General features: G+C 37.4%; 1 protein-coding gene across 1 annotated transcript; it reads left to right on the top strand.

Annotated features, from left to right (window-relative positions):
* Positions 1-674: 674 nt before the first annotated feature.
* On the top strand, positions 675-10,900 carry eif3m (eukaryotic translation initiation factor 3, subunit M). Its single transcript, XM_079825781.1, has 11 exons — positions 675-807; positions 1,209-1,341; positions 1,421-1,559; positions 1,636-1,759; positions 3,121-3,215; positions 3,294-3,377; positions 3,468-3,567; positions 3,666-3,747; positions 8,660-8,803; positions 8,893-8,953; positions 10,726-10,900. Exons 1-11 carry the CDS (start codon positions 766-768, stop codon positions 10,847-10,849), a joined length of 1,128 nt encoding a protein of 375 aa, XP_079681907.1. The 5' UTR covers positions 675-765; the 3' UTR covers positions 10,850-10,900.
* Positions 10,901-11,345: the final 445 nt, after the last annotated feature.

Raw genomic sequence — 11,345 nt, 5'->3', positions numbered from 1 at the left:
ATCCTTTAATTTTATGAAGATCCTTATTTTGTGTAGCAGCATGTGAATTTAGAAATGCATGCGCTCTAAAAAATACTGGGGTTGTTTACACCCCAAATTTGTGTCAAACATGGACAAACCCAGCAGTTTAGTTACATTTATACATTTTATTTTAACCCAATGGTTGGATTTGTCGCATTTTTAGAGTGTGGAGGTCATAAATAATTGTCTGTTTTAGGTGAACAGATTGTTATTAGTCAATATAGTAGTTGTGTTCCCTGAAGCACAACCATAAGCTAATTAATTTTATGTTTAATTCCTTTACTATGTCAAATCCACTAACGTGTCCCATTGAAGAGCCAGAGGACAGTTCATTCAATAGTCTTCGTTTACCCTCAAAAGTTGTTCCAAACCTGTTTGAATTTCTTTCTTCTGCTGAACACAAAAGAAGATATTTTGAAGAAAATATGGGTAACCAAACCCCACTCACTTCCATTGTATTTTTTTCCACACTAAAAGTCAATGGGGTCCATCAACTGTTTGGTTACCCATATTCTTCAAAATATCTTCTTTTGTGTTCAGCAGAAGAGAGAATTTCAAACAGGTTTGGAACAACTTTTGAAGGTAAATGATAACAGAAATTTCATTTTGGGGCGAACTATCCCTTTAAGTCTGTGACCCGGAAGTGCGTTAGCATCACCGGCAAATATACAGATTCTCTTCCGGCCGGTGAACCTAGGCTGCGAGCGTGGATTCTCATCTGTGCTCTTAAAATAATATAAAATAATGAGTGTCCCGGCTTTTATTGACATAACGGAGGAGGACCAGGTATGTTGACGTAATTAAAAAGGGGTTTTGCGTCGTTACACACCTAATTCAGCCAAGTAAAAGCCATATGGCTTAATCATGCTTTCAGATGCTAACATCTGTTAGCCTATAGCTGGTATCGATGCTTACAACGGACTGGATCCGTGATAATCAATTTAACAGACAGAAATAGGTTTAAATGTGTGCATATTTTTGATGCAGCAGGATATTGTAAAGCATCGGCCTCGGATATGTTGTGTTAATGACAACAGAATTCTCATAAAATACACATATTACACAGTCTGTTAACTCATATGTCTTAAAGGGGATGCATGTTGTTTTGATCAGACATCATGCAGGGGGTTCCTGATGTGATTTTATTGTATTAATTCCTTCATTTGTGTTCTGTCATTCATTTGTAGGCGTCAGAGCTTCGGTCCTATCTGAAATCTAAAGGAGCTGAGATCTCTGAGGAGAATTCAGAAGGAGGCCTGCATGTGGATCTGGCACAGATCATTGAAGCGTGTGACGTCTGCCTCAAAGACGATGATAAAGGTACAGCTGAAGTTAGAGCTTTGAAGCCTAGTATGTGAAAGGTACGGTGTAGAAGAACACTTTCAATCTCTCTCTGCAGATGTGGAGAGTGTGATGAACAGCATTGTGTCCCTGCTGCTGATTCTGGAGACAGAGAAACAGGAAGCTCTCATTGAAAGTCTATGTGAGAAGCTGGTGAAGTTCCGTGAGGGTGAGCGGCCCTCGCTCAGGATGCAGCTGTGAGTGCTTTTTTTTACTCTCTTGTTGAATCTATTTTTCTAGTCTTGTTCATTTGCTTTTATTAATCTCTTTCAGCTTGAGCAATCTGTTCCACGGTATGGACGAGAACACACCCGTGAGGCACACTGTGTACTGCAGTCTGATTAAAGTGGCAGCCACCTGCAACGCCATTGCGTTCATTCCTACAGAGCTGGACCAGGTATGATCAGCGTGATGCAGAACGGAGCAGTGTTTTTCCTTTCCTGCGCTTAAAGGGATGGTTCACCCAAAAATGAAAATAGCCCATGATTTACTCACCCTCAAGTCATCCTAGGTGTATATAACCACCGAAATTACCCGGAACAATTTGTACCAGGAACTTTTTTTACAGAAACTTTTTCCCCCCAGACCTGCTACTGTCTGCGTTTCCATTGTGGTCTAAAGTACCGTGAAGATTAGGCAAATTAGTGATGTGGGACTGCGCGCGACTGTTCCTCCCAGTCAGCGACGGACAGTAATAATATTTTGTGTGACACTGTCTGCAACAATAACAAGTGGAGGAGATGCAAGCAGCGCTGCAATTGCTAGTTATGTATTGGTTTACTAAAGATGTAATTAACAAAACGGCGGAAAAAAGACTAGCACTGATACTAAAGCGTATTCTGAAAGCTAGATTTAATTTAAGACAACGTATGTTATTATCAGCTATTACGGATATTGACCGTGAGATGGCTGAGACAACGCACGCCATCGGACAGAAAGAGCAAGACTGATATTCAGGGGCGCCGCTAGAAATTTTGGGCCCTATGAAAGAATATGATGTTGGGCCCCCTACCGCACCAACCTAGCTATCCCAAATCTTTGTCTGCAATTTAATAATACTGACCAATTAAGCTCCGCTCTCTCAACCCAGAATGCCCCAATTGGCTGATGAAACACTGATTAAAATTAAGATACAATTTATACAAAACAAAATTTATTTTAAAGAAAGGCTTTCTACAAACAAAACTTAATGAAGTGGTCACAATCATGTTTGACCCACTCCATGTCTCCTGGCATTGCGCATCTTATGTGTCCTCTCACTGCTGTTCACTTTTCACAATTAACATAGATTGACAACTATAGATATATAGACATAAAATAACATATTTAAACATAAATATAAAACTAAATACTTTTTCTTAATGGCTACAATAAGTATATTAGCCTACAGTACAGAGAAATTTCATGTCAGAGTGGGATTTGAGCAAATGACGTTTTACCTGTGAGCGGTTGCTGGATTTTGCCGGAAATGCAGAAATAAGCCATAATTTTGTAACTCTTTGGTAGATTATACATTTATAATTTCTATTACATTACTACTAGTACTATTACTACTAATAAAACCAATCTCTGGGGGCCCCAAAAGTGCGTGGGCCCTTAGAATCGTCCTAACTTCCCCCCCCTTAGCGGCGCCCCTGCTGATATTTACTGAACGCAGAACGAACCTCTCAAAAGACTTTTAAAAATGCCGGTTGAAATAAAATGCTGCGTGAGCTCAACCAATCACATCGCATGATTGGTGTTTCGTGTCTTATGCAGGTGCGGAAGTGGATCACAGACTGGAATCTGAATACAGAGAAGAAACACACTCTGCTCCGTCTGGTGTATGAAGCGCTGGTCGACTGCAAGAAGAGGTACCTGCTCTCCAAGATTTTAGGTCTGCATTCAGGGATTGTGGGTTTTGCTCATTTGACCTTTCTCTTGTCTCTCAGTGAAGCTGCAGCCAAAGTAATGGTGGAGTTGCTGGGCAGTTATACAGAGGACAATGCTTCACAAGCCCGAGTGGATGCACACAGGTATGATGTCTCCTTCACTTCCACTGTTTCAGTCTCTCAGTTGTGATTTGTTGTGTTAGTGATTAACACATACGGCCTGCTCTCTCTCAGGTGCATCGTCCGTGCCCTGAAAGACCCAAACACCTATCTGTTCGACCATCTCCTGATTTTGAAACCGGTGCGTTTCCTGGAGGGAGAACTCATCCATGATGTAAGATGACATTTTTTTGTAAACGTATATTTATATTACATATTTAAATCATTATATGTGTATAAAGCCGCTGGAAAAAATGCCCTTTCTTCTTCCAGCTCCTCACTATCTTTGTTAGTGCAAAGCTTATCGCGTATGTGAAGTTTTACCAGAGCAACAAAGACTTCATTGAGTCTCTCGGTGAGTACAGTCTGAAGGGCTTTACATTCATAACATGACACTCTTAACACCGTGTCCTAACCAGATGCTATGCGGAGAGATAAAAGGTATCTTTTCCATGTTAATCTTAGTTTTTGTCCTAACCAGCCACAACCATAGACAGTAAAAAATATGAACGATGTGTCTTCACTGCCTTCTACTGAAGAAAAGTGAAACCGCCAACGTCTGAATATGGTGCTGACATCTTTTGCAGATTTGGGACAGAGTCTGCGCATTAGAGAGCAGGAAGTAGAGCCGCGATATCAAAAGCCTGCCCACACTCTTGCAGATGCAGAACAATTAATTATGTTGGTGTGAAATAAACAGTTATGGAAACATGGATATTAAAGCTAAAGCTCCAATCTCCTCCCGAAAACTACACTCAGAGAAGCTGTCAATCTCAGCTGTCAATCATGACGTCAATCATTTAGCAGGCATGTGAATAAAATAAAAAAATTACTTTACGTATTTATAGAAATTTCCATATTTCAGAACTATGTCTTGCGTGAATCGCGTAAATCCGAGATAAAATCACTGAATTGTAATTTAAAGGGATAGTTCACCCAAAAATGCAAATTAACCCATGATTTACTCACCCTCAAGCCATCCTAGGTGAATATGACATTCTTCTCTCACAAATAAAATCAGTTATTTAAAAAAAATTCCTGGTTCTTCCGAGCTTTATAATGGCAGTCCATAAGAGTGCTCCTTCTGAAGCGAAGCGATGCGTTTGTGTAAGAAAAATATAAATATTTAAAACTTTACAAACTGTAAAGTTGGTAAAGACGCTCCGGCAAGAATATGCTACTTCTTGCTTGAACCCAGTTTTGTTTTGCTCTGCCCTTCTGCGTTCGCCACCGGAACTTCCGCTACGCCTGCGTCCTCCGACGTCATACGCCAGTCTCTTGTGAACGTGCGTACGACAGTTAGCGGAAGTAAGAGATTACAGTTTGTAAAGTTTTAAATATGGATATTTTTCTTACACAAACGCTTCGCTTCAGTATTAACCCCCCGGAGCCGTGTAGAGCAGTTATATGATGGATAGATGCACTTTTATGGACTTCTAAACAGAAACAGCCATTCACTGCCATTATAAAGTTTGGAAGAGCCGGACATTTTTAATATAACTCTGATTGTATTTGTCGGGAAGAAGAATGTCGTATACATCTAGGATGACTTGAGGATGAGTAAATCATGGGATGATTTTCATTTTTGGATGAACTAACCCTTTAATAGCAATAATAACAATATTAATAAAAATAACTACAACTTTTATTATAACATATATCAAAATATATTATGTTTAATTCTATTTTTAACAGTGTAATGGTATGTATTGCAATACTATGATATTTCTTCATTCATTTTATAAATTTTTAATTAATTAATTTGTGCGGGGAGAGGGTAATTTTATAATGGTTATATAATCTAAAATGATATACTTATTATACAGTTATTTTTTTATTTATTACTTGGATTAAAAATTGTCAATATAATGTTTTATTCTGTGTAAAAGAGAGGCATTTATTTTGTGCTGTAGTATAACTCCTATAATTATAACTATTGAAGCTACTGGTAATTAGTGTTAAGGAGTGTTGCTTTATATTTAAAATAACATTTAATAAAAATTCATTTCTCTTTTGTCCATTGCTGCTCCTCTTTTGTTTGTTTTTAAATGCACTGGACTGTTCAGGCACACACACACGCGTCTGGAGTCTGTGTTGCTGTGGTGTCGCTGGACTGGTGGAATTTGAGTCTCAGCAGTTTTGGTTCTTTAAAAAGGCGACCGTTAATTAGAGCAAAATCCTCCCTGCCATTGACCAGCGACAGCCATTTCAGACTAGTCCTGATGAAGTGTTGATGTAACGGTGAGCTGTTCACCCGCTGCACCTCCCTCTGAACCCTGAAGGAAATGGCTCATTGACCACCTACTCATTTTGATTATTTTATAATTAATATAAACAGATTTTCTGTTGAGAGAGTGAAACTATTTACAGTCAACGTCAGCAGTAATCTTTTTCACCTACAGCCAATGACAAGACACCCCAGGTGAATAGGGTAAAAAATAAATCAAATTAAATATGCACTCAGTGATCATTGTTTATTGTTTATTTCGGTCCTTACAGACAATTTTTCACAATAAATAACCAAAAAAATATATAACTGTTCCAGAGCAGATATCTGAACATTGGATAAAACCAGGGGATTTGATATCTTTTGTTCACTCCATAAATTAGAAAATACTGTCAACACACTTTCATGTTTTTAGGAGTATAATTTTGGATAAATAAAGCAAATGATGTATGAAAAACCTGTTAGGTGTACCTAACGTTTGGTGAATGTAAATGCGGCTGAAATAGAGATTTCTGGCTCAGTGCAGGAGAAAAAAAAAACGATTTAAAAGATATGTATTGTAATCGAAATCTACAGATGCAATAAAATATCACTGTTTTCTTTCCACTGGTCTGAAACATGTTGTGAAAAGCCAAATAGGCCAAAATATAAATTGTTCCCATTCAAGCTTTGTGAACGATCTAATTGAATCTGCAACTGTACAATATTTTTATTAAACGGTTGATTAAAGTCATTGCCTATAAAATAAATTATAAATATTAATTCGATGGCCAGAGAATATCAGTCATTTATTTGATACAATATTTAAAGAAACTGTTATTAATAAGTGTTAATGGATTCTGTTCTTACTGTCATCATGTGACTTGTTCAAAGCACAGTCCAGTGGCAAAAGTTATATAAATGATTTTAATGCATGACGTAGAGGCAAAGAACCACCTGACGCCAAGCGGTTGCCTCCACGGGGTGCGTTTGAATAGTTGAATGCACAGCTAGCTGTGGATTTTCACTCTTATACCATGGCTATTTGCCAGCGTTGACAACTTAAAGCTGTAATTAATGTTTGCAGTGCAGTATTTGATGGGTAAAAAATACGGTTATTTCCGTCAGTTGCGGCTTATTTGAATGAATTATTGATAGCATTTATTGGAATTAACTATTGTATTGAGAGATGCGTGTGTGAATTATCTGCGTCTGTTCAGCGCCTCTCTCTATTAACAATAAATCTGTGAGTTGAATTACTTCAAAACCACTGATGTTACCCCCTCTTTGCTGAGAAATATAATGTAGAGATTCAATAGATAAACTCTTCTAAAAGTCGTGGGGCAGCGTTGATGACAAGTGCTGCTGATGTTTCTGTGATGTATGTGTTTGTGCTTCAATGGAAACTACATTCATTTAGAGCGTTGATTAACCCTCGTGCACTTGTTCGATTTCTGGTTACACTCGTTATGGTCCGGGTCAAATTGACCCTAATTGGATTCAATACAATTCCCCAAAAATCACACTATGAAAAAACACATACAATCAGGTGCAAACAATTCACTTTTAATATCAATACTTTTCACACATTACAAAGAATAAATATCTGAATTTACGATTCATAAAAATACTTTTAACAACTATTTTTAAGATTGGCCCTTGGGACACTTGCCTTTATACATTTAGAACAATAATATCTTAGTCTAAACCTAAAGTAATCTTGACCAACTATATAGCATTTAAAAGCTTTCAGGCTCTGATTTTCATATTTGGTGACTGATTTTCAAAAGAGATGACAGAGCAGTAGATAAATAGCTTTAGATGTGTCATTTGTGATGCGGTGCCAAACTCTAACGCACGCTCTGGCATATTAGAGATTGAATTAAAATCAAATATTAACATTACTGCCCAAACTACTTCTGAATAGGATGTCTACTTTATAGATATTTTGAAAAGTATTAAAATATAATGTTCAGATCACTCAAACCATATATGGAAATCGAAGAGTCTACATCTCATCTAGTGGAAAATGTTGATACTGCGCACAAATACATATTTCTTTTAGATATCAAGCTAATATTTGGTACAGAATTTGTTCAGATATTTAGCTTTGATTTTCTTGAGGTTTTAGAGTTGAACATGTTTTGTAAAATGTATATTTTATATAAAATATAAAAATGTTATATATTTTACATGTTCATAAACTTCTATAACTTGTTTTAAACTTTCCTTTTACGACTTATACAGTGATGGCCGATTTCAAAACACTGCTTTATGAAGTTGTTAATCTCAGCAAATATAAACACTGGCACTTCAGGACTAGAGTTGAAGAGCTCTGACATACAACAGTGTTTTGTATTTTGTGTTTGTACAGTTGCTTTTGAATAGCTGTCCTATATGCAAGAGTGCAAACAGCAAGAGTGTATAACATTTTTATAAATGCACATTTCACAACGTATCATGTTGAAACTTTGCATGCATGTCAATGACCCTAAATGAGAAAAGGTCACACAATTTCAAGAAAAACAATGTAGGTGAGATAGTATTTCAGATAAATTGAAAAAAGAAATCAGCTCATTTTTACCATTTGTGGCACACAAAAAAATATTTCTGTATTTAAATAAATGGGGAAAGGCTAATTTTTTTAGCTTCATAGGTTAGTAAAAACTAAAATAACAAAACATAACCAAGAAATTGTATTATTTTGGGTCTCTGCAGTTGCCATAGAACATTAAAATATGCGTGTCAAATTGACCCGTGAACATCACGAACGTAACAGTACTTTTGTGTGTGTATATGTCAAAACACTTCAGCGTGTTGAAACTTTGCATGCATGTTCATGACCCTAAATGAGAGAGTCACAACATTTTAATAAAAAAAAAACATAGGTTAACTGATATAACTGACAACTTAAAAATCAAAACGGGTCAAATTGACCCGCAACATAACACAAGAGTTTAATGTACTTGGAACTACCTGTGCTTTAAAGTATTCAGACAGACCATGGTATAACTGTGCTTTAAGGATCAAACTGAGTACCGAATGCTTGTTGTGGTTTCAGGTTTGTCTCATGAGCAGAACATGTCAAAAATGAGGCTTTTGACGTTCATGGGCATGGCGGTAGAGATGAAGGAGATCTTATTTGACACCATGCAGCAGGAGCTGCAGATCGGTGCTGAAGATGTGGAGGCCTTCGTCATTGACGGTATGTAAAATAAATGTTTCAAAAAAGATTGTTATTTGGCAAAAACCCAAATACTTCTATACATATTGTGTTTTTCTGTGAATTTCTAGCTGTTCGGACCAAAATGGTCTATTGCAAGATCGACCAGACACAGCGGAAGGTTGTGGTGAGGTAAGTCGGTACCTTCTTTCCATTTCAGACAAGTTGAAAGTGCACTCAAAACAGGTTCTCAATTCCAGTCTAATAAAATAGTTTAACAAACAGTTCATGTTCATATTAAAGAGTCATTTTAATTTTAAAAAGTTGTTATTTTGTATATTGGGTCTAATAGAATAGGTTAACATGCTGAAACACGCTGATTTCTACAAAGCCCCTTCTTCCGAAAAGTCCAGAGTGCTCTGATTGGTCAGCTGACCCAGTGCGTTGTGATTAGCCAAACACCAAGCGTGTAAGAAATTTAACGCCACTTACTATAACCATGAGTTTTAGCTTCATATGCTTCTAAAGCAATTGTAAACACAAACCGTTAATAATGTTGTCAGTTTTAGTCAGATTTGTCAATAGGACGCGTTTCCCAAAAGCATCATTGGCCATCTATGATCGCAAGTTCAGTTGAACTCTTATGATGACGGTACTTGTGGCTATAGTTGGCTTTGGGAAATGTACCCCAGATTGATCGGTACCAACATTGGAACGCCACAACATGAACTATTCACTGAAGCCTCGCATTATGCTGATATTTCACATTGTGACGTGGCCATTCCCGAAAGTAATATCTGCACTTCGATCAGTGTTTTAGGCAGATCTGGAGTAGCGTTCTCTGTTAGATAGAATAAATCCCTTTTGTGGGAGTGCTTTGTTACTTTGAGGATTGTAGAACCTATACATTACTCATTAAAGGGATGGTTCACCCAAAAATCTTCATTTACTCACCCTCGTGTTGTTCCAAAAACCTTTGAGTTTCTTTGTTCTGCTGAACACAAAAGAAGGTATTTAGAAGAATGTTTGTAACAAAGCAGATAGAGCAACCATTGACTACCATAGTATTTTTTTCCCTACTATGGTAGTCAATGGTTGCTCTATCTGCTTGGTTACAAACATTCTTCACTCTATCTTCTTGTGTTCAGCAGAACAAAGAAACTCATACAGGTTTGGAACAACTTGAGGGTGAGTAAATGAAGACAGAATTTTAATTTTTGGGTGAATTATCCCTTTAAAAGGAAAACATTAAAAGGCATCATATGGCCTCTTTAAACACGCAACAGACATTTATCACATAGTTTAGCATTTTAAATGATAACTTATATTAATTAAAGCTGCAGTCCGTAACTTTTTTGGGTTAAAAATAATCCTAAATTAATTTGAGCAAGAACATATCCAGCCAGTGTTCAAAGCGAACTCCTTACTGTAGCTCGATTTACAACGATAAGCTTGTAATAATGTTAGAATTTGAGTGGTGCTGGTGGCTTTCCACAGGAAATACGAGCTTCCGCTGTTTATCTTTGCGTCATTACGTCACATCTGTATACATGAAGGAGTCCGGGCTAGTAGGCTCTATCTCGTGTGTGTGTGGATGCTGCAGGTGGTGGATCGTTTGTGGACTCTTCTAACAGCAGCTGAAATATAATTAAACTTGTCATTTTGATGGTGGCTTGTAATCCAGAAAGTTCAAAACGACAATCATCATGGACAACCCACACATACACCTCAAAACATTAAATTCTTCTGCACAACCCACGTAAAGAAGAAAACTCTGTAATTTCAGGGTTCAAGCAGAAATGGTGACAGGTAAAACTTACAGTCTGCATCTTTAAATGAATAGCAACTTGATATTTATATTCCAGGACTGGAATTGAGAACCACTGCTCTAAAGGAATAAGTTGTATTGATTAGCAGTTGATGTAAATCCGCCTGTCCTGATGTGACTGTCTCACTTCCTGTAGCCACAGCACACACCGCACCTTTGGCAAACAGCAGTGGCAGCAGCTCTTCGACACGCTGAGCTCCTGGAAACAGAATCTGGCTACCGTAAAGAGCAGCCTTCAGACCCTCTCTCCCACTGCCTGACACCGCAGGGTCAGTTTTTATATACATCTAATAAAAGACTCGTGAAGACCACTTTTTGATTGTGCACCGTTTTATTTTATCACACCACTGTCAGTGCTATATAAAGGATAATGGACAGTCAGATGATTGTAAAACGAGTTCTCGCTCTGAAAGGGTTTGTTTATCATTGTGATCTGCTGAGTGAACATAATCACACTTATTACCTGGCTACTCATCAAATAGGTGTATGGACATGCAGTATTGAAAAATTATACACAAAAGCCACAAATTTAGTGTTATGGTTTTAAGTCCCTTAAATGTGAGCAACAGGAATATTAAAGCACTAAATATGACCACATTAATCCTCTCAGACATTAACCATCAGGAAGACACCTTGTGTTGAGAAACTGCGAGATTACATGGTTTCAATGAACTGCAAAACTTTCCCTTCTCCATTTGCGCTCACTTCTCCAGATTAACAGTTCGTGCTCAAATGATGTGTTGTGTGAGATTTCCC

This window comes from Gobio gobio (genome assembly GCF_949357685.1).
Source record: "Gobio gobio genome assembly, chromosome: 9".
In the NCBI taxonomy this organism is placed as follows: Eukaryota; Metazoa; Chordata; class Actinopteri; order Cypriniformes; family Gobionidae; genus Gobio; species Gobio gobio.
Note: the sequence above shows the minus strand (reverse complement) of the source record. Positions and strands in the feature narration are given on the sequence as shown.

Coding starts and splice junctions, on each gene's coding strand:
- eif3m (XM_079825781.1), top strand. CDS start 766: ATGAGTGTCCCGGCTTTTATTGACATAACGGAGGAGGACCAG. Junction 808..1,208: donor ACATAACGGAGGAGGACCAG/GTATGTTGACGT, acceptor ATTCATTTGTAG/GCGTCAGAGCTTCGGTCCTA. Junction 8,954..10,725: donor CAGCGGAAGGTTGTGGTGAG/GTAAGTCGGTAC, acceptor CACTTCCTGTAG/CCACAGCACACACCGCACCT.